General features: G+C 46.0%; 3 protein-coding genes across 13 annotated transcripts in view; 1 reads left to right on the forward strand and 2 right to left on the reverse strand.

Annotated features, from left to right (window-relative positions):
* The window catches only part of ptpn20 (protein tyrosine phosphatase non-receptor type 20), a 33,250-nt gene extending 33,058 nt beyond the window's left edge, over window positions 1–192 (reverse strand). The window contains exon 1 of the mRNA XM_030379698.1: window positions 93–192. The gene's annotated coding sequence lies outside the window, so the exon portion shown is untranslated. The remainder of the gene's footprint in view (window positions 1–92) is intronic.
* Window positions 1–15,476, forward strand: mapk8a (mitogen-activated protein kinase 8a). Of its 4 annotated transcripts, none has more exons than XM_030378337.1 (12): window positions 1–255; window positions 6,013–6,179; window positions 6,465–6,594; window positions 6,690–6,748; window positions 7,105–7,243; window positions 8,853–9,018; window positions 9,376–9,447; window positions 10,645–10,827; window positions 11,151–11,275; window positions 11,401–11,464; window positions 11,881–11,958; window positions 12,383–15,476. In XM_030378337.1, the coding sequence occupies exons 1-12, from the start codon at window positions 211–213 to the stop codon at window positions 12,556–12,558; spliced, it is 1,404 nt and encodes a 467-aa protein (XP_030234197.1). In that variant the 5' UTR covers window positions 1–210; the 3' UTR covers window positions 12,559–15,476. The 4 variants fall into 4 exon arrangements, with proteins under 4 accessions (XP_030234197.1, XP_030234196.1, XP_030234199.1 ...); XM_030378336.1 differs by lacking the exon at window positions 9,376–9,447 and adding an exon at window positions 9,958–10,029; XM_030378339.1 differs by lacking the exon at window positions 9,376–9,447 and adding an exon at window positions 9,958–10,029 and having other exon boundaries at window positions 12,378–12,675.
* arhgap22a (Rho GTPase activating protein 22a) overlaps window positions 14,308–22,614 on the reverse strand; it is a 15,028-nt gene continuing 6,721 nt past the window's right edge. For 7 of the 8 annotated variants that reach the window (XM_030378333.1, XM_030378328.1, XM_030378331.1 and 4 more), the window contains 9 exons: window positions 20,821–21,017; window positions 19,934–20,021; window positions 18,789–18,917; window positions 18,401–18,611; window positions 18,161–18,293; window positions 18,009–18,082; window positions 17,391–17,512; window positions 16,191–17,256; window positions 14,308–16,100 (listed from right to left, as the gene is read on the reverse strand). In XM_030378333.1, the coding sequence (XP_030234193.1) occupies window positions 15,881–16,100; window positions 16,191–17,256; window positions 17,391–17,512; window positions 18,009–18,082; window positions 18,161–18,293; window positions 18,401–18,611; window positions 18,789–18,917; window positions 19,934–20,021; window positions 20,821–21,003 (2,226 nt within the window). In that variant the 5' untranslated portion in view covers window positions 21,004–21,017 and the 3' untranslated portion in view covers window positions 14,308–15,880. The remainder of the gene's footprint in view (window positions 16,101–16,190; window positions 17,257–17,390; window positions 17,513–18,008; window positions 18,083–18,160; window positions 18,294–18,400; window positions 18,612–18,788; window positions 18,918–19,933; window positions 20,022–20,820; window positions 21,018–22,614) is intronic. The other variant, XR_003979601.1, reaches the window with a different exon arrangement.

Here is a 22,614-nt window from a genome sequence, read left to right on the forward strand (position 1 = left end):
CAGGAGGCAGTTTCATCTTCATCGCTCCACTTAGCAGACTAGACATTTCTCAGAGCTAATAGCTAATGAGTAGCTGGCTAAGGATATTTTACCTCGTATCATACGTAGTGTATGTGAAGAATCCGTGTGTGTGTGTGTGAGAGAGAGTGTGCGTGACGGTGTGTCTCTTCACTGCTCCCAGCTTTGCTCCAACATCCTCCGGATCACTCCATGCCGTCTGGCCGCTTCTCCATAACGGCTGATTCACGCTCGCAGGTAATTCATGATTCCACACATCAATGGTGTGTGGCGTCCTTCCACATACGCGAATACGGGAAACCTTTGCTGTTGGCAACTATTCTTAGGCGTAAGGCTCTGAACACATAATTGGATTAAACTCACACTCGAAACCAGCGACAGGTCAGACGAGCAAGCCGCCAAGAGCTGTTTGGTTGGTGACAGATCTCCTCCAAGTGCTACCAATGTACCTAATCCGTGTGATGCCTAACAAGGTCCATTGGTACACGAGTAGGGCTGCGCGACACAGGAGCGGTCCTGTCCAGAGGCCTGCTTGAAGAACAAAAACATCCGAGCAAACGAGTGGATATTGTAGCCTGTGTGCATATAAGGCTACTGTCCCATAATGATCATAACGATCCGGGCTCTCTTCGAACAAGGGGTAAGGAGCTGTAGTCTTGCTGCAGTAGTCCTACTTCATGGGACATATCCATTCCGTGCCCAGGTATATAGCATGCGCCGTTTTTCCTCGTATTGCCCCCGAGGTATCTACGCCGCTCCTTTCACGGGATAAGAATAAATAAATAAATACATTTAAGTACCGTTTGTGGGCGCAACTGCAACCTAAATTATTCAGCTTCAAGTTAAAGCAATTTATACAATGCCCTTAGTCATTCTGATCAGTCTTTGCAGTAAATGGATTTTCTGGAAACCGTCCTTCTTGTAACCTGCGATTGTGTTGAACTCTAGGTGGTAGTCTATAAGAAATAGCTTAGCGTATAGTTTTCTGCATAGTCTGTGCATGTTGTGGGCAGCTGCGATTAGCGCCCTGATAGGTAGCCTATGGCCACAATAACCGTAATGTGGGACTGGGTTTGGTAATATTTGGGGGAATTTTAATATTAGTATTATGATGCATCATTAGTATTTTTAAATCCTGATCAGTAAAGCTTTGTGGATTTTATTTTGTAAATAATAGTTGATGATGATGGTTATGAAGATGATTATAATTTTTTTTGTGTGTGTTTTATGGATTGCTCTGCAAAGTGGTAACGGCATTAAAATGTATATTATAGAAAAAGGGACACCAGAGCAGAGTAGTTCAGAGTAGTATAGTAGTAGTATTAGTATAGTAGTGACATGTGACTGTAGACGTATAGTATTAATAGTCATAGTAGCCTAGTACTTTTATACTGGTAATAGTCATAGTAGTATTGTAGTTGTTGTAGTCTGTAGTTAAAGGACTATTATGAGTAGTAGTAATATAGTAATAGTAGCATCAGTAGTGAAGTATAGCAGCAGTGGCAGAAGTCGTTTGCAGGGATAGAAGTAGTCATAGCATAAATAATTAGCGTTGATCTAAAAGTAAAATGGTAATATCAGTAATCAGGCTAATGTTAGCCTGATCGTTGATCTAAAGTAGTATGCTTTAAACAGCATATTACTTTTAGATTTACACTAATACTATTAGGCCTACTACTGGCCTACTGAATTGCTACTACCGTCCAATTTGCCAGGGGTTTGACCTCTGTGAATGGTAATGCCTTACAGGTTAGTATACAGGTTAGATAGATAGATCGGTGATGAATGGCCTACGAAACACAAAGCAAAACAATTTGGCAAAATGTACTTTCTAATGCCTCATGTTCACTAAAAAAAACAGACATGAGGTAAGTTGTGATCCAGAAGGCATGACAATATTTTCTGTATATTTGATCAAAGAGTTTATTTCGATTTTCTTACCATGCGCCAAACAATGACTTTAGTAGCAGTTAATAGCTTATCATAGACCATATATAGCCCTATAGACAGACAGACAGACATACAGACAGACATACAGACGGACGGAAAGACAGACAGACAGACAGACAGACAGACAGACAGACAGGCACGCAGACAGACAGACAGGCACGCAGACAGACAGACAGACAGACAGACAGACAGACAGACAGACAGACAGACAGACAGACAGACAGACAGACAGACAGACAGACAGACAGACAGACAGACAGATTGATAGATAGAATAAAGTGAGTGTTGCATAATAACATAGCAACCCAGAGATACACACAGACACACATATATGGACAAATATGATAGATAGATAGATAGATAGATAGATAGATAGATAGATAGATAGATAGATAGATAGATAGATAGATAGATAGATAGATAGATAGATAGATAGATAGATAGATGAACAGATAGATAGATGAACAGATAGATAGAGCCGATCCATCGATCGACCAATAGATAGACAAGACCGATGTGATAGAAATGGGCAAGCGTCGGTGGGTGTGTCGCTGCTGATGACGTAGAAGGGTACGCATGCCCTCTGCAGACAGCGCGTACGGCCTGCTGTCAGGCAATGGAAACGTAGCCACTTGAATCTAGTGAGGTCATGTTTTCGAGCCGAACAACGGACTAAAAATATATTTGCAGACGTTAAGCCAATTTATTTGCTTGAAATAAGATAGCGGTGATTAATCGAACCGTGGAGAAAGCAGTGCTTACATTTGACGACAGAGGTAAGATCCAGATCGCTGCCTCTTGGACATGCATTGTTTCGTGGTGGGGGAGGGTCGTATGTGCATGCTACCTTTCCATGCATTTGTTGTCTAGTAGGGTGTTAGCGTTACAGCCTTTATAAAATATGTTCATTTCACGACCAATAAACGTTGTAGGGAGTTAATATCACGACGTGTGTGTGTCGTGGGACAATTGTCGGCGTGTGGGTTTTGGCAGGCCATAATGTAGCCTAAAATCGATGGGAATTTGCTAACTTCATAATATCATAGCTGCCTTTCATTAACATACGTCTCCGAATCGTTGAACTGGAATAGGTGTCGACATTCAGGCACTATATTGTGTTATGAAGCTGCGATTATATACATATAAATAATAAAATAATATTTTTTTCGTCCATTACGTGTGTTTATCGGAAAGGGTCGTGCAGCCAAGGTTAAGGCATTCGCACAGAATGTTAGGTCGGTATTGATTTCCCCCCCCCCCCCCCCCCCCCCCCAGCAATGTTGGTCCATCAGGGCTGTTGGAGATGTACAACTGCACTGCTATTACTTTGATTTCCATGTCGGCCGTGGTAATTATCATCGACCATAAAGATGGGGAGACTGATATCATTATTTCGCTGTGTGGAAATATTTTGAATTCCAGAGTAGAAGTCTATGCAGGTCGATCAAATAACAAGGGGATTTCATAGGCCTCTAGGATTAAGTAATTCATGCGATTACACACGGCATGTTTTCATATCGGATGTTGGAACAACACACGACATGTTTATCAGTAATATAGGGTTAATGACTACACATGATCATTATCATCATGCCTTAATAAGTGCGCTGTGAGCATAATTTTGTAAACCCATGATTAGGCCTAGCAAGCCGGTGTTGACACTGCATAGAGGGGCCCTCCTGTTCGTTTTTTCTGCTCCTGATGAATACAACAATATTTAGATTTATCACAGCAGGCCCTGTTCTGTATTTATTACCCCCGCCTCCCTCCTCACGCTGTATTGACAAGATCCAGACATTTCACTTGCACTTACTCTGCCTTTGCTGCGTTGGTAAGCAACTACTGGGCTTTTTCCAATACCGGTAATTAGTTGAGAGAATTCTGTTTATGCAGCAGAATATTCAACTGACCACAACGCATGTTCTGCAGCTGTGGTTGTATGGAGAAAAGGCAATAGGAGTCTTTAATGAACTATAGTGTAATTTATAAGAAGGCCATCCAAACATTATATCCCACTCAAACATTATCATGAATATTATTACATTATTGGACAATGCTTAAAGGTACACTGTTTAGGAATTCTCCCATCTTGTGGTAAAATAGTATTTTGCATTGAAAGCTTTTTGAATTTGCCGGTCACGTTGCCTTTTCAATGCCCATTTTCGCTTTTTTGGCGACGAGGATTCCTTCTCCTGTGGCGCGGCATAAGTATGATCTTGCATTATGAACGAAAGTGCAGGCTTTTAAATTTGACGGGGCAGTACCAAGCTTGTCTCTCTGAGCTCCTTCTACGTTTCACACTGGCTCTGAGCGAAAACCCGTTAAGCCGTAGCTAGTACCATGTAGTACTAAATGTCCCTCTCGGACGTTATAGTTTTTCATAGTCCGGAAGGACATTGAAGCCTTCTTAGGAGTTACCCATTCAATGTCAATACAGATAAGAAATTCTTCGCTCAGGAGGATAAATCAGATTATTTGCAGAGGCAATGTTACACCAATGAGGACATATGAGGACACTACACAGTGTCCCTTTAAGGGGACACTGTGTAGTGTCCTCTATAAAGGCTATGGACAGTGTCCCTTTAAAAGGACACTGTGTAACCCTTTAAAAGGACACTGTGTAACCCTTTAAGGGACACTGTAACATTTTAAGTATTGTATTATCTAAAAATCAACGTCTGCATTTATAAATATGTCCTCTTTGGTAACTAAACAATTCAAAATGTACTCCCAAAAGTAGTCACAATCCAACCTATTTACCTTCATTCGCCACTAAACAATAAGCTGTGTTGGTGATGGATTGGTAAAAGCGCGTGACGTTGAAGTGCGATGTTACGTGATGTCCGAAGCTGACAAATGTTCACCCTGGCTGTTACCTTCATCATATGGCCCTTGTCTTGGGTTTTGTAGGGCTGCTGGCTTATGGTCATCTTATGTTGCTTGGACGAATGTTAAAAGCTTTTATAAAGTAAAAGGAGGAGGCAAGAACATTTTCCCCCACTCATGGTCGCAGAGCATAGCAAAGGATGGGAATGCTTGCCAATGTTCGTTCCCTCGTCAATTTGTCTCTAATTGTGCTTTAGTCGTGCTTCTTTCCCAACACCTGGTGATCCCCTAGGGGTGGCATCACCAGGGCAATTAAAAGAGCATCTTTCGCAGGGAGCCCTGTGTGCCAGACCCCCCTTCCCGCCCTCCCACCCTTGTGTCACCTGACCCAGTTAGCATGTGGCTGTGGAGGACCTGCTCCAGGGGGAACTGGCCAGCCCGTCCGGGCCACGGTCCAAACCTCCCAAACACTCGGGCATTAGGCCTCATCATCCTCCCTGGCTTTGGTTTCCATCGTGTGACCGAGGCATTCTGCGAGTCGCCTTTCATATGATGAATTGGAACCTCAACCCCCCACCGCCTTCTCGAACCAAACGCGCATACACACACGTATAACCACGCACACACACCCCCCCCCCTGCCTCCAGCCCGGCGGGGCCTGGCGTCCAGGCGTCCCACTGCAGATAGACCCCCAGAGGGGGACCTGTGCTCGGCTCGGAGCCATGTGATGTTATGTTCAAATGTTTGGCCGCTCCACTCAGCAGATAGTGATATACATCACCTGGGGGGGGGGCTCTAGACCCCCACCATCTGACCTCTGAGGCTGTGATGACGGCAGTGAAAGCTGGACTCATGATGTAATGTCATGCAGAAAATTGCGATCTGCAATGTGATTGTTGTTTTGTTGTTTTCGTTACCTAGCCTCATAATGAATGTTCTGAGACAAACCCCCTTTTAAGGCAGATGTATGTACAATAGATACAACTGTTTTAGATGTATGTTCAGTCTGAGTCTGTATGTTTAAATAATGGCTCATTTTCTACCCCACAAAGTGGCATGTGATGCGTGGGCATATTTATCACTTTGCCTATTTTATTAAAATGTAGTCTTCAGCTAAAAATATTGCGATATCTCATTCATACGATCATTGGCACAGCCTTGCCAACGTCTTATTTATTTATTTTGTGTTTCTCCCCCACCCCCTTCTTTTTCACACAGAGGAATCTTTTGGATGCACAGAAAGCATTAATAGAAGATTTCACCATGAACAAAAACAAGAGAGAAAAAGAGTTCTACAGCATAGATGTTGGGGATTCAACGTTTACAGTTCTGAGGCGGTATCAGAACCTCCGACCGATCGGGTCTGGAGCGCAGGGTATTGTGTGGTATGTGTTCCCTCTCCTCCTACTCATCTATGTATCTGGAGGTTGTGTACTGTATGGGAGTGAAGCCATATAAATATTTTAGCATCAAGTATAGTATAGTATAGTATGTCTTGCCTTGCTTAGTGCAGATGTTTTTTTGGGCCTTGACGTTTTTCTGTTGGATTTTGGATTATCTTCTTCAAGTCGAAAATACCATGCTGAAACAACAAAACCTCTGCTTAGTTCCCTTTTGTGCGTGCCTCTTTCTCTGTGCATTGTGTGATTCTTGGTCGCTCCGCTCTGCAGCTCTGCATACGATCAAAACCTTGAACGAAATGTTGCCATCAAGAAGCTGAGCCGGCCCTTCCAGAACCAGACGCACGCCAAGCGCGCCTACAGAGAACTAGTTCTAATGAAATGTGTCAATCACAAAAATGTAAGTGGAGAAAGATGATTTTATGGATGAATAATTCAGTCATTGTAGTTCATGATGACCCAGTTACCCTGATGCACGTTTTCCTCTCTCTATAGATCATCGGTTTATTACATGTATTCACTCCACAAAAAACATTAGAAGACTTCCAAGATGTGTAAGTAGCCATATACTGCATATGTTTAGTGAATGTTGACATCTGTGCTCATCCATATGTATATAATATGTTATATATAAACGTTAAAGTGATGTATATTTTAAAGGACATCCATGAGAATCTCACAGGGCATCGTAGGCTTAAATCCAGTAGAATAACCTTTAGGATGGGGTGGAAATAGCCCTCCCCCCTGTGTGTGTGGGGGGGGGGTTGCGCTTGCGTGTATGTGTGTGTGTGTGGTGACACATGCACTGTTGTGTCCGTGCCCCTCTATGTGTACCGTATGTCCTTAGGTTTGCCCCAGATCTATCTGCACATGGCTCGGACACCATTTTGAGTGCGCCCTGTGCCTCCAGGTACCTGGTGATGGAGCTGATGGATGCCAACCTGTGCCAGGTGATCCAGATGGAGCTGGACCACGAGAGGCTGTCCTACCTGCTCTACCAGATGTTGTGTGGCATCAAGCACCTGCACGCCGCGGGCATCATTCACAGGGTACCCCTTTACCTTCAGGGTACCCCTTTACCTTCAGGGTACCCCTTTACCTTCAGGCTCTGACGGGCATTAGGATCGTACTCTGGGTGCCCCTTTACCTTCAGGGTACCCCTTTACCTTCAGGTTCTGACGGGCATTAGGATCATACTCTGGGTGCCCCTTTACCTTCAGGGTACCCCTTTACCTTCAGGTTCTGACGGGCATTAGGATCATACTCTGGGTACCCCTTTACCTTCAGGGTCCCCCTTTACCTTTAGGGTAACCCTATACCTTCAGGCTCTGACGGGCATTAGGATCATACTCTGGGTTCTGAGATGGATAAGTCCTTTGCTGGCAGAAGGGAGATCGGTCAAGGCGTTTGATCCCTCTGTCACTTGTGTCAAAGTGCCAGCTAGCGTGTCAACAGTAACATAGCTCTGTACTATCATATAGGCACTAGGACGGCCCATGTGTGAGCAGCAGTACCTACTTGGTGATGAAATAAAAAAAATGATGTGTCTTTTTTTGATAATAATATTTGAAATGAGGTTAGCAGCAGCAGAAGGGCTTCATGATTGCCTAGATTAACTGTCGGTTCCCGAAGCCATTCTGCAGCCTCTCTGAGCGTCCATCTGCACAGAGGATCTGAGTGTCAGAGCTGTGTCAGAGGTGTTCGTACCGGGCTCGCTGGGCGGAGGGCTGCTCACAGAATGGGAAAACAGAAATACCAGCAGGCATCCACCATTTAAACATGGTCCACCATTTTAATTCTTTATTCATTATTTACATAAAAACAGTTCATATACTAACGGTCAAATTACAAATATTTGCTTTAAGGGCACCTCTGAAAACTGTGTGTTTTGTTCATCAGTATTTGTACGATATAATTACGTATTGTATGATCCTAGCATTAACTACCAAACACCATTTCTGACGCCTTGGAAGAGCTGTGCACACTGCACAGTTGTGGCCAGTTGATAGATAGACAGACATAGGAAGGAAAGAGTCTTCACATGCAAGTAGCTTGGCCCATTGTGTGTGTGTGTACATAATATATACTCAAGGTGTTTTAGCTGAGGCAGGCACAACTGCAAAATGACCCCACAGCAAAAGAAAAAAAGAATGCCGGAAATTCTCCTTCAGAAAACGTGCTGGAACTTATTGACGTATCGAGCTCTGTTTCACCATAAAGTAATTTAAAACCCCCAGGAAAAACAGCGGTGACAGAACGGACTGCATCAAACGGGAGGCGTTGGACCTCGCTGCGACGAGATCGTCGTATTAGTATGTCTAGCATTCGGGGTCGATGTTTGTAGAGCTCAAACACCGAGACTTGAGCGAGGACTCTCACATTGGTGCGGCCGCAAACTGCATCAAATCAGTATGCATGTCATTACACCGGCCTCCCACACAAAGAATAACAAGATGGCAGACAGCAAGCCGATAGGAAGTATAAGTATTGTTACACTGTACTTCTTATTGGCTGGCTGTCAGCTATCTTCCTATATTTGTCAAACAACCTCCTTTTTATTTACTATCCTAAATAAATCCAGCCACCTCTACCCAGAATGCTAATGGGCTCAGGGAAGGTACTCAGTATTTTCCACCTCGTTGTGTGTGTTTTCTCTAGGATCTGAAGCCCAGCAACATCGTGGTGAAGTCCGACTGCACTCTGAAGATCCTGGACTTCGGTCTGGCCCGGACCGCCGCCACGGGCCTCCTGATGACCCCGTACGTGGTCACGCGCTACTACAGGGCGCCGGAGGTCATCCTGGGCATGGGCTACCAGGCCAACGGTCAGTATCTCCCCCTCCCTCCCGGCGCATGAGGGGGGCTCTACCTCCCTACATCCCCCTAACCTGGATGAGTCCACGGGGCTTTGATTACGAATAACACCGGCCTACTTTCCCCCTCTCTGATTAAAACTCTGTGTCTCGTTCTCGACTGTTTCCTCTAACACTGCACACACTCAATCAGCTGCAGCGCGCTCGCTGCGCCTGTGAACCAATGGGTGTTGTCGGGATATCGTTTTATGTAATTAAGTGTTGATTTTATTTATAGAGCTTACGTTCCCCACTAATGCTAAGTAGCGCTTCCTAACCCGCTGCTGTGGCTCTCTCGTTTCCCGGGCTCGCCGCGTTCCACCCGTCTAGTGGACATATGGTCTGTGGGCTGCATTCTGGCAGAAATGGTCCGCCATAAAATCCTCTTCCCGGGAAGGGACTGTATCCTTGCGCCTTTTTTAAAGATAATTATCTTCCTAGAGAATCTTGACGCCGTTAACGTTCTCCTGGGTCTTTGTGGCCCCTGTGCCACTCTGCTGCGCCGCATCGTCTTGCCTGTTCTTTCCTTTTAGATGGCGGTCGATGCTTGGCACCAACACTATATTACTTGGCAGGCTTGTGGCGTTTGTCATTAACCAGGCCGATATCATTACTCACGTCGGGGCCCGTTGCAGGTCAGGCTCGTCGCCGTCGCGCCTCCAGACGAACCCTGGTTCCGTTACTTTCTGTTTTTACCGCTGTGGCGTTCCCGCTCCCACTCACTCATCCTCGGCTGATTTCCTTTGATTCATTCATATTTGTTTTGCATGGCGTCCATTGTCCCTCATTGCCATAATTTCCTCTTGTGTCCGTCTTATTTTGTGTTTTGTTTATTTTTTTCTTCCTTTGCCGTCATCATCTGCATGTTGCATGCCCCCCCCCCCCTCCCGTCATCCCTCCTCTGGGCGGCAGTGGATGTGTGGTCAGTGGGCTGCATAGTGGCCGAGATGATCCGGGGTAGCGTCCTGTTCCCCGGCTCTGACCGTATCCTTCCCCGGCAGCGCGTGTCACTTCCTGTTTGAAGTGAGCCCACGCACCCTCTCACCTCCCTCTGTTATGAAGCTCCGGTTTGGTCCCAGTCCCATAAGCAACCTCCCATACGTCATACCTCCCATACCTCCCATTCCATACCATCCCATTCCATCATTTTGCCCTTTTTACACTCATCCTACATAGCTATCAGCTAGCCTAGCTCTCCTCAAGTCAACCCTTAACACTCATCCTACATAGCTGTTAGCTAGCCTAGCTCTCCTCAAGTCAACCGTTAGCATTCATCCTATATAGGTGTCAGCTAGCCTAGCTTTCCTCAAGCCAACCGTTAACACTCATCCTACATAGCTGTCAGCTAGCCTAGCTCTCCTCAAGTCAACCTGTTTTTTTACACAACAATTATTATGCTTAATGTAAATAAATGTGTGCTTACAATCGAGTCATGATGTAGTCGAGTAATAGATGGCTAATTGATTTGTTTATGCAAAAACACACATTCCAGATTATGCGGGTCTGTTTGACGCCGGGTGTGGTAGTTTCTGTGGGCGGGGCCTGCAGAAGGGTACAAAGGGGCCCTAGTGTGCTTTCCTCAACGCTGGAACCCTCCAGACATTGACCAGTGGAACAAGGTGATCGAGCAGCTAGGCACCCCCACCCAGGAGTTCCTGATGAAGCTGAACCAGTCGGTCAGGACCTACGTGGAGAACCGACCCCGCTACGCCGGCTACAGCTTTGAGAAGCTGTTCCCCGACGTGCTCTTCCCTGCCGACTCAGAACACAACAAACTCAAAGGTAACAGACGCGCTATTGAGTTTAAAAATCGGTTTCTGTGGGCATATCACACCTAAAGATTTCTAATAGTTAACTATTATTAGTTATAATTTAACGATGGTTATCCACAACTGATTGGGTGGAATAAGGGGTCCATATTATGGGACGGTATAATGTATCATAGCGGTGGTTCCCAATTTGATCCTACTTACAGGCATCTATGAGCAATGTAATCCCTTCCCGTTCCTTGATGATAAGAATCTGTATTCACTCGCTTTGAATACAATTGTCTCATAAATGATTAAATGGTAATAACATCCGTTTTGTACCTCTTGTCCTTGCAGCGAGCCAAGCCAGGGATCTGTTGTCCAAAATGTTAGTTATCGACGCCTCCAAGCGCATCTCTGTAGACGAAGCCCTGAAGCACCCCTACATTAACGTTTGGTATGATCCGGCTGAGGTGGAGGCGGTGAGTGGACCACAGACCTCGGAGCGATCTTAAAGCGCCTCATGAGTTCATGTCACTGCCTAATTCAAATGCATTGTAAGGAATTCTCGCCAATGTATTTTCCTTCCGCTTCATTCTGTCTCCAGCCCCCTCCAAAGTTCACCGACAAGCAGTTGGAGGAGAGAGAGCACACGGTGGACGAGTGGAAAGGTGAGACGACACGCCTGAAAAAACACTCCGTACCGTGGCTTCACTTGCACTCTCCCTGTCCCAGGTCAGGCCTCAGCGCAGTGATCCCCGCGCCACAGTGGGGCTCAGCCTCCCAGCAGATCAGGGGCTGAGCGTGTGTGTAAATATCTGCAGGGTGAGCTCACCCCCCGCCATGGGGCAGGTGATAACGACCGTCCCCTCGTGTCTGTGGGGCCACACCAGCCAACGGTACCCCGAATTAGAAACCCAGGGATTCCCTGGACTCCACGCGATCCCCAGCCTTGAGGACCTATTCCTTTTCCGTCCTGACGTCATCTTTCCACCGTTGACGCCTTTCACCGTGGTACCGCTTCACCCGTACATATTCATGCTCACAGCCCGCAAACCCTGTCCCTTGTTCCTCCCTCTGCTTTCAGATCTGATTTATAAGGAGGTTTACGATTGGGAGGAGTGCACCAAAAACGGGGTGATCCGAGGCCAACCCCCACCTTTAGGTGAGTCATCCCTGGGAACGCGGAGAACAGAGAAGGCTGTTGTGTGGTGCCCCTCACACCTGATCCTAATGTATCGGGATCCCAGCTGGGATGATACATCAGACGATGGTAACGGGGGAAATGATGTCAGCAGCAGTAGCGTTCAGACCGTCGGTGACGTTGAGGTAATGTCTGCAGAGGTGGCACACTGCCTCACACAGGGAGCAGACCGATGTTTATTACATGATGACGAGAGGTAGGAACAGCAGCCGCTTCTGACCGGGCTCTTGATATATGATCATGTTTATTAGGAAATAGCCAATGGTGACAGCCCTCCTTTGAGGGGCCCTGGCATGGCATACTGCAGCAGCGCGTTGGTGAAGGAAGGCTCTCGAAGGCGCTACAGGTGTATCAGGTGTGTTCCCTTGTTTTTCTCGCAGCACAGGTGCAGCAGTGATTGACAGCTCCCCACAGCCCGCCTCCTCCTCTTCCTCAGCCAATGACGTCTCGTCCATGTCCACGGACCCCAGTGACCCCAGCAGTGACCCTACCATGACCTCTGACACAGAGAGCAGCCTGGACAGCCATACCTCCCTAGGAGCTCTGGGCTGCTGTAGATAACAATGAAACACACACACACACACACACACACACAGGTGTGCACACGCACACATACACATGTACACACACATGCAGTAAGGTACAAAATATCTGGAGTCCACTACCAAACTGGTTATCAAATATCGGGGCAGTGAAAGGCAAGCGTCAGTTAAAATAAATGCAAAATGTACAGCATTACAGATAATATCTGGTGATGTTGCAGCATATTTCCAATTTCCCTTTCAAATAAAAATATTTGAGAGATATTTAAATACATTAGATGCATGTTTACAACTTTTTCTTGCTGGAAAATAATCTGATTTGAAGACACTAGAGCGGCATGTCTGCAGAATACAGCGGTTTCTTTCTGTGCTATATGTGTAGTTTAAATCATGCCTGTATCCAAACTCCGGAGAAGGTGAAACATTCCCAAACCCTGAACGTTTGCTCCATCTTGTTTGAGTCAAAAGCTTTCCGATTGTAATCGCAAAGTAAAAAATTTCCATGGGGATAATTGCTACTTTACCTCCGAGGGAGTGGGTTACCTAATGTTTAATGAATGTACATTTACTAAATGGGATTTGAAACTCTGCATTTTATTCAAATTCTCATCCTTCTCGCTTTGTTTCTCTTTACTTTGTGTTGTACTGCTGAATAAGAAACCCTTTTAAAGCCACATTAATTGACCTCTGGCCACTAAAAGGCAGTCAGTACTCTCCAACCCATCGTGAACTAACATGAAGCCCCAGAACAACACGTGAGTCCGCTGCATTATGGCTGCCATGAGAACCCACTAGGGCTGCAGCTGTGATGATGACTCGGTTGTTGGTAGTGGACCCAGATATTCGAATCTCGCTGTAAACACAAACGATAAAAGAAACCACCAATACACTAGTGTGATGGGACAGGCTTTTGGCCAATAAAACCTCTTGTTAGCTTTTAGAGATATACTTTTGATTTACAGATAGTTTTTATTTCCCTGTCCCCCCATACTGCTGTAAATGATTGTTGTTTGAAATTATTTTTTTGCTGCGAAGAATTGAAGTATGTTTTGATGTGACTTTGTGATGTATGTTATGGAAGGGAGGTTTTTAACTATACTGGAAACATTGCTGTTTTTAAGCTACTGATGTACAGAAGATTGCCGTTTTACCGTTAGCTTCTAAAGATGAATCATGTTTAATATATTTTTTGAATTGTTAGTTTAGCATTTTTTTTTATTGTTTTTAGGGACTGAATGAATATGATACTCCTGGTCCACTCAGAAGGCCAAGCCAGGCTCCGGTCTCACTGCAAATGGATTTTATTTAGCTATTTTCTTTGCATTTCTTGTAGAAAGTATATTTCTGTCCTTCCAGACTGACTTTTTTCATTGGCTGTTATTATTTTGATCTCCACATCCCAGATCAAATGATTGGTGTCCTTGGCCAGAGGCAAAACTTTATAGATCCCTGCTTTTTATCCTGGTTCCTTATTGATTATCTAGCTGTGGGGTAGATGGAGCCAGTGTTTCTGTTGGACGAGGACGAACAGGGTGAATGTAGAAGAGACACAGAGTATCTGCAACTTCATATTTGCTGGTACTGGAGGCTTGGGTCTAAATGGTCAGTTTACTGTCATGGCAGGTTTCTACGTTTTTCTGTCAGTTAATTTGTTAAATATGTTTATATTTTATTTGATTTAAGTGGCCTTACTCCAGTCAGTGGTTTTCTGAGAATGCCCTCCCTCTGTGGTGTGTCTTTGGAAGTTCTACCTCACACACACACACACACACACACACACACACACACACACACACACACACACACACACACACACACACACACACACACACACACACACACACACACACACACACACTAATAATAATTCACCCTCAGTTCATGCTTCAAAAGGCACACACATGACAACATACACACATCATCTGAAAAGATAGTGAAAACATTATTTTTCTTAATTTGTGTATTTATTTATTTATTAATTTATTTGAAGCTAGGGGGGTGGCTGTATGTAATGCACATTTAATTCAAAAGTACTGTTTATATGCATTTTTGTTTAGTTTCATTGTTTTCTGTGCAATATGATTTATATAATAGTATAGATCGTAGGTGATAAACTGTATATTTTACGGTAAATGTATATGTTTTCTGATAGTCAGAAAACCCTTTGCTACCTGCCATGATTACCTTTTGGATGTATTTGATGGCTTGAATTCAAACCCACTCTATTGCCCTCATCATGGCTGGACAGTTTCCCATAGCAACCAGCACCCAGAATGCATTTGGAGAATTGTGACGCATGGCTGACATTTTCTGGACCGAATCTGAATGGTTGAGTGTGGCTTTCTCTCATCATTTTGCTTTTAATCCATTGCCTCCAAAAAGAAAGTAAATTGGACGTATACCAGTGTTCCTAAAGTTTTCTTTGAGCAGATTACATTTGGCTTAAATTTTAAGGCTTTGAGAACTTTTGAAAAGCAGTGTTGTTTCCCAGAATAAACTAAATGGGCATACATTTCTCATGTCCCCCTGTTGGAAAGGGACTGGTGTTGCATATATCGGTTTTCAAGTAAATTCGTTCAAGTTAAAGAAGAATCGTTAGTTTCGAATAACAGCTGTTTGGCAAATCTTGTGGTGTATCATTGGCTTTTCTGGTCTGTATGTCAGTTGTACAGATTATGTAGGGAATCCAATCCAGTGGCAAACACTAATCCTCACATAATAAAAAGCCATTCAGACATTCAGGACTACTAGGATTCAAATCTTTTAACTAGATAACATATAAAATGTAAAATTTGACTGTAAACAGTTTTGTTTTAGTGTTTTCTGATAAGGCCAGTTGTGTACATTTTGATCTTAAATTGCCTCACTATCAGACCGAGTGTAAACATCCGAAAAGGAAACTTTGAACCACCTGCGAATAAAAACATTGAATTTTAATCTCTTATAGCGTATTGTTTTTATTATTGTTGCATTATTAAAATGTGAAAATGAGTAGGGATTTGAACTTGACACATATATCTGCAATTCAGATCTGTCCTATATCGTAAGACATGTTCTTGGCTGAACTTAGTGATTCAAGATGTTGACCAGTTATGGAATGGTTAATTTTTTTAACATAAAAGCCATTTGGTCCAGATGGGTTCTAGTTTGGCACCAGCTATGGCCAGGGTTTTCAGCTGCATCTGCAAAGAGGGACACAAGTAGCGGTAGTAGTAGTAGTATTAGTAGTACTGATGGTGTTTGGTCTTAAGATCTTTGGGCCTAGCCACCCTTACCAAGGAATGAACCACCCCAGTCCAACCCAATTGGCCAGATAAAGATTGAAGGCAGAGGTTTCTTTTCTAGCTAGTCCGAGCAGTTCCAGTGGTTAGGTCCCCTAGAGTCTGGAAGAAGTCCTCCATTTCCTTCTGGAGAAGAACGTTCCGGCTCTCTGCATCCTGATGGGCCCGCTCCGAGTTCCTGAGCCGGATCTCCAGCATGTGAAGCTTCTTCTTCTCTTGGTCCAGTTCCTCCTCCAGGCTTCCCACCTGGCATTGGTATCTGGAGCAGGACTCCTCCAACCTCGCAGAGACACAGGGGAGAGAGTTAGCATACGCAGTGCAGAACAGCACTTTACATCAACGTGAGAAAGGTGGATGACCGCTTGAATACTTGCGAATGCAGCTTTCGTAGCTGATCTGCTGCATTTTCAGTTCTTGCTTTAGATTGGACAACAGCTTGGCCAGATCTTCGTCAGTGCCCAACCCTTTGCCGTCCTCCTTGACGTCCGCGTCCTCCCCCCCACCTCTGGTGATGTCCGCTCCGGGGTCCAGAGGGGTGCTGCTCTGCGTTACCATGTCTAAGGACTTCACAGGGACTGGCTTTGACCCCTGGTCCCCGTCTTCCGGATCTGTTAACGAGATCTCATAGGACGTCCAGATGGTCGAGGTGTCGGAAGGCAAGCTCAGACTGGACGGAGCGACGTTGTCGTAGGCGGAGAGTCTGTGGGATTGGCCCAGGGAGCGGTGGGCGAGGGGGGAGCTTGCTGGGGAATGCAAGGAGTCGCCCAGAGAGTTTTTCTGGGGGTCTTTAGGCGAGAGGGCGGTGTCCTTGAGGAAGAGGGGCGTGTCTTTAAGGGACAGAGTGGAGTCTTTCAGTCGTTCCCCAGAGGAGGACGTGCGCCTGTGAGCTCTCAAAGAGGAAAGGCCGTTCATCAGCCAGTTGCTCCCGCTGGCTGCGGACACGTCCCCCGCCGACCCCCCCATCTTCCCCCTCGGGGCTCCCGATCCAGCCCCCCCCGCCTTGAAGGAGGTTCTCCAGGACGGCAGGGCCTTGGACTGCTTACTGGGGCTGACGGCCATGCCGTTCCCGGGCTTCCCGTCACTTTTAATACCGGCTTTCCCTTCCGTCTTCTCCGTGGGCTTCTCCTCCGGCTTTCCTTCCTCCCCGTCCTCCTGGGTCTGGGACGTTGATTCTGTCACGTGTTTGCCATCAACAGACAGAGTGGAGGATTCCTGGCTTTGGTCTTTCGAGGTGTTGGGGTCTAGTGCCAGGGTGGGGCTCGTTCTTGGGGTGTTGTTGCCCTGGGATACCCACTCCACTCTGCCGCGTGGCCCAGGGCTGGACTGTGTCTTTGTGGGAGCCTTGGGTTCCTGTTCAGCCTCTTTCTCCTCCCCTTGGTAGAGGCAGGCGTGTTCACTGATCAACACTGTCATCAGGTGCTGCACCTGAGAGCTTCCTGTACAGACACATTAACGAACAATCAGAGGAATACACTAAGATTTAAAACTTGGTCTTCATTCCCTTAAACCCAAAAGTGAAAATATGTTTCTGTCCTTGCAGCCATCTCTAATGCACATCATGTCTCCGTACCCTCCATCATAGTCACTGCATCCTCCACTCGGGGTCGGAGGATGTTAGGTCCAAACACAGTCGCCAGGTTCTGAACACTCATCTTGTTTTCGTTGGAGTGGGATTGAACTTCATCCAGGAACCTGACCAGACAGAAACCAAACATTGTCTGAATGCAAGGAAAAATACCTCATTTACTGATCATTTCCCTGGTACTGAGTACACAAATTGCGATCGGAGCCATTGGCACAGTATATATCAGACTCCCTCCTAATGAATAGAGGGACTGAGTCATTTTGTTGGCATTGTGTGAGCTGGCTCGGTGGACCCAGCTGTCTTTCCTTCAGGAACAAATCGAAGATATTAATAGAGATGTGGGAGGAGGACAGCACATACAATCAATCTGGAGGGGCTCCAATGCAGCATGACATCAGTATGAACGCAGCATGTAGGTGTGAGGGAATATATGAACTGTTGGATAACGATGTGATGATGAAATCCAAATGTCAAATGCATGAGGAACAATATTTTCCCTTTATGAACTATTATTAAAGGTTTATTGATGTCATTACCTCTAGCATTATACATTGCTTCCTACAAGAATAATGCAAATTAGTCATAACATCAACACTGTCTTACCTGCAGACATATTTGAGGAGGTTGTAATTCACCTGAGGCAGAGCTTTCACCTGCTTGCTAAGTTCCACGATGCCCTGAGATATGAGAAAAAGGTTAATTTTGATAAATGATCAATCCTAAATAATTTATTGGTGAATAAACTAGACTTTTACCAGCCCCCTATCCTTGTTAAGTAGCTGAGCACAAGACAGAAACTGGGTGTATTTAGAGAAGGGGATCACAGGCTCCGGAAGCTCGCGTATGTACAGCTTAAGCAGTGACGCCACCGTATGGACATCTGTGGTACTGTGGAGGAAAGAAGAGCGCATCAGAGAGGATGTAATGAATTACCCAATACACTCAGATGGGCGCATAATGCCAATACGCGCTATAAGACCCATCATTCTCCTTGCCTGTCGAACTTTGGCTTCTCGCCGCGATCGAACGCATCCTGCAGCTCTCGCACGTGATTGGTGGGTCCCGGAGACCTGAACAACCCCTCCTCCTGCAAACCGCACTGACGTATCAAAGACACACACTGCTCCACCAACACTGGGACCAGTCGCTGGGGGTCGCACTGGCTCTCACACAGCATCGTCTCCTCCAGATGCTGACCGAAGACCCCTGGGGGGCCCACAAAAATGCACTCCAGTTCCTCAAACACACTCCAGTAAATCACTCAAGGTACCGATGCTCGTAAAAAGCATGTATTCTCAGTTTGCTAAATGCTCTTGTTTTGAATAGCTGCTCTATCAAATTAAATTGCGAATTTCGAGATAGGACGAGAGAATATTAGCTTACCACCCCCGAGCCTGGACCAGACGGCCCTGCGGATGCTTCTGACCCAGTCCTCCATGTCGCTTTGGGAGTTAGCCATTAGCATGAATGACTCGTGGCTAACGCCCGTTCGGTCCTTTTCTCCCCCGTTTCCTTCAGGGAAGAAAAATAACATGGGATCGATGTTATAGAGAAAAGTATGTGAAAATCCGTAGGCTACCGCGGCTGATGATTGTAGTTAACAATTTAATTTAGAGCACCTTTGAAGCAATGATGAGAAAATTCATAAGAGAAAAAAAGGAGTATTCATAAAATAAAGAATGTTTTAATATACATTCATGGTTTAATAACAGCATAGGTATCGGGTTTCCTCTCTCTCGGGTATAATTGCTTTGGATTTTGATGACCTTATTAGCTCCAGGACCCCTGCCAGGTTCAAACCAGCCATCAATCAGCCGCCTGCCCGCCCCCAGCTTTGATACCGCTCCTAGCATAGCTTTGAGCCCACTGATTTGAAAGTGCTGACCTGATCTTTAATAGTTTATTTTACAAGGCTAAGTTTCGACTCAAGTGTCTTCTGTGGGGTATAATTACACTCTTGAAAAACACCAGGGCGTGTGTTCCTCTGGTATATTTCTATATTTCCTCTATTTTCATTCTGAAGCTGTTTTTTTTTACCTTGCTGTGTACTTCAGAGCAGCTGAATTCGTAAGCACTGCACCGCGGTGTTGCAAACTGAGCAGTTGTGTGCGTGAGAAATGACCCAGAAAGTCCAGAACTCCCCGTGGACCGCAGCAACTGCACCAAGCTCTCATTCGTTCTCACTTTCCTCCTCTTCTGTTCCCCCTCGTTCTCTCTTCACTCCTGTTATTTCTCTCGCTCTCGTCCTCTGCGAGGGGACATATGCAGAATCTATGCTGCTGAAATGAACTTAAAAAACGCCTTATGCTCCATGAAAACCACCCCGCCTTTACAGGCACCCAGAGACGCAGTAAAAGGGACGGAGTGTGTTGGTGTGTGTACCTGTTCTTCTAGGCAACGTGAGGGTAAAGGAGCCTCTAAAATAATGTGTTTTCCTTCAGCGGTGGATGAATGTAATTATTCACTGTTTCACGATGCCACGCTATTGGCAGATCAGTGTCCACTCCGCTGTTACTATGCCAACCCACCTGGAACGATCTCAAAGAGGTGTCGGCCAGGCTCGTCCTGATTCGCCGGCAGCTCGTTGACCTGACTGGCCTGCAGTGGAATGCAGCCCTGGAGATCAGAGAGGAGGAAGAGGAAGAGGAAGGAGGAGGTTGAGGGGGCGGGTGGAAGACAGGTCTTCCTTCCTTTTTTAGGACATTTTTAAGTCATTTTCTGACCCTGAAGTTCCCCCCCCTCAAATAAATGAGCAACCTTCACTAAAGCAGAACACACTAGTACGGCTGTAGAGCCACAAAGGTTCCCGCCCGCTCATCAATTACTGGTTCTGGATCAGGACATGTGGTGCATGTAAACCATTATGGATTCCCGGGGTCTGCGGCGGCTGCTGCTGTCTGGGCAGCGGTCCAAAGACCGGAGCCCGGAGATGATGGAGAGAGGAGGAGGTGACTCAGGGAAACATCTCTCGCTCATCTATTTACCCTAACGCCCCAACAGCTTCCCCTTGTCCACTTTGGTTTCCCTCCCCACCCCTTTCCCCAGGGTGGGAATAGGGGATGGAGAATACGAGAATAGGCTTCTCGTATTCTCTCCATTCAGAATACAAATTAAGAGCAATTACGTTTATTTAATATTCCACAGAGAATATCTGTCTTTAGTCCCAAAGGCACAATATGAATGCTGCAAAACTACAAAGCAGTTATGGGAGGAATTGTGAGCCATTTTAGCCTTTATCTTCTATTATTATGTGTTTATAATAGTATATATTTTGATTTTCACAAACTAAATGAAGAGGGTAGCAGGATGGCAGCAGGTCCTGTCGCGGGCTCAGCCGTACAACAGAACCCTGAGGTGGTAACGAGACCAGGGGACACATGCTAGACAGCGCTAGTTGTATATCTGTGTGCTTCACCTGGGCCTTGGCCTCCTCCTGGTCCTTATAGAAGTAGAGAGCTTCAGGCCTCAACACGAACCAGCGCAACTGCCAGTTCTTCATGATGCTCCTCTGTCTCTTCAGCCAGCCGGCCTTCAGCGCCCTCTCCTGGTCTAGAGGAGAACAGGGCCTGGACAGCCGAGACAGCTCCCCCAGAACCATGCTCTTGGACCGGGCTGGATGGATACACACACACACACACACACACACACACACACACACACACACACACACACACATGTCCACGCCCCGATCACACACACATACACACACAAGGAAAATACAATGCAATCTTGTGACTGCATGCATTGTCAGCATGGATGTTCCCAGTGGGAATCAGACCCCTCACCATGGAAGTGTTAATGCCATGCTCACCTGTAAATACACAGCCCAGGACAAAGAAACCAAGAGAGAGCGAGAGGGAGGAAGAGGGAGAGAGGGAGAGAGAGAGAGAGAGAGAGAGAGAGAGAGAGAGAGGGAGAGAGACACAGAGAGAGAGAGAGAGAGAGAGAGAGAGAGAGAGAGAGAGAGAGAGAGAGAGAGAGAGAGAGAGAGAGAGAGAGAGAGAGAGAGAGAGAGAGAGAGAGAGAGAGAGAGAGAGAGCGAGAGAGAGAGAGAGAGAGAGAGGGAGAGAGAGAGAGAGGTATAGTAGGAATAGAACGATACATTAACAAATTAAACATGCATCTATCCATTCAAAATAAACACGTAGACAATAGACATACACACGCTCTAAGGAGACACCTATATAGGGTGGCTCATAGCCGCACACACTCCTATACATCCTATATCGAGTCATGGGGAACAGCGCAGGGGGTGTTTGCTTGCTGCATTGTTTTACACAATAGATCCTTATGGCTCGGATCAGGTTGTTTTATTCCATCGGAGCGTATCCATCATACAGGCCGTGATTAAAAGCATGGATTTTGCATTAGTATGCCTGGGACAAAACGTCTGAGCAGACCCGGTGACAGCATAAGGATCCCCAGAGAGTTAGGGCGGGGAGATAGAGAGACAGAGAGACCTCAGAGAGAGCGGGAGGAAAGAGAGCGAGAGGAAAGAGAGAGCGAGAGAGAGATAGGAAGAGATTGGAAGAGGGAAAGTGGTGAGAGAGAGAGGGAAAGGGAAGAGTGAGGGAGCAGGAGCGAGAGGTATATAGAGAGAAAGAGGACAGTTAGAGAGAGGGAGAGAGAGGGAGAGGGAGAGGGGGGGAAAAGGAGAGAAATCAATGCTTTTTTCTCCCTTGTTAATTGCGTCTCCCTTTCTGCTGAGGACAGCAGGGAATGTATTGGAGAGGAGCTTTGGCATGCCCTTCTTTTTAATGTCTCTCTCTCTCTCTCTCTCTCTCTCTCTCTCTCTCCCCCTCCTAGTTCCTCTCTCCCTCACTTATCAGCTCTTTCTCTAATCCGCTCATTTTATTCTCTCTCCCAGACCCCACCTCCCAGCCCTCCATCCCTGCCCGCCTGCAGAGTCATGATTGCTGGGAAGAAGAGCAGAGCGAGCACTGTGCTCATTAACCGTGACAGTTACTGTATGCAGAGAGAGAGAGAGAGAGGGAGAGAGAGAGAGAGTGAGAGAGAGAGAGAGAGAGAGAGAGAGAGAGAGAGAGAGAGAGAGAGAGAGAGAGAGACAGAGAGAGTGAGAGAGAGGGAGAGAGAGAGAGAGAGAGAGAGAGAGAGACAGAGAGAGTGAGAGAGAGAGAGAGTGAGAGAGAGAGAGAGAGAGAGAGAGAGAGAGAGAGAGAGAGAGAGAGAGAGAGCAGAAACACTCTAG

The sequence above is a fragment of the Gadus morhua genome, chromosome 15 (assembly GCF_902167405.1).
Source record: "Gadus morhua chromosome 15, gadMor3.0, whole genome shotgun sequence".
In the NCBI taxonomy this organism is placed as follows: Eukaryota; Metazoa; Chordata; class Actinopteri; order Gadiformes; family Gadidae; genus Gadus; species Gadus morhua.

Bases quoted from the DNA above. Each gene is read 5' to 3' on its own strand.
- mapk8a (XM_030378337.1), top strand. From the start codon at position 211: ATGCCGTCTGGCCGCTTCTCCATAACGGCTGATTCACGCTCGCAG. The intron at 11,276-11,400 runs GTGAGTGGACCA...TTCTGTCTCCAG, and splicing joins ATCCGGCTGAGGTGGAGGCG to CCCCCTCCAAAGTTCACCGA. The intron at 11,465-11,880 runs GTGAGACGACAC...CTCTGCTTTCAG, and splicing joins CACGGTGGACGAGTGGAAAG to ATCTGATTTATAAGGAGGTT.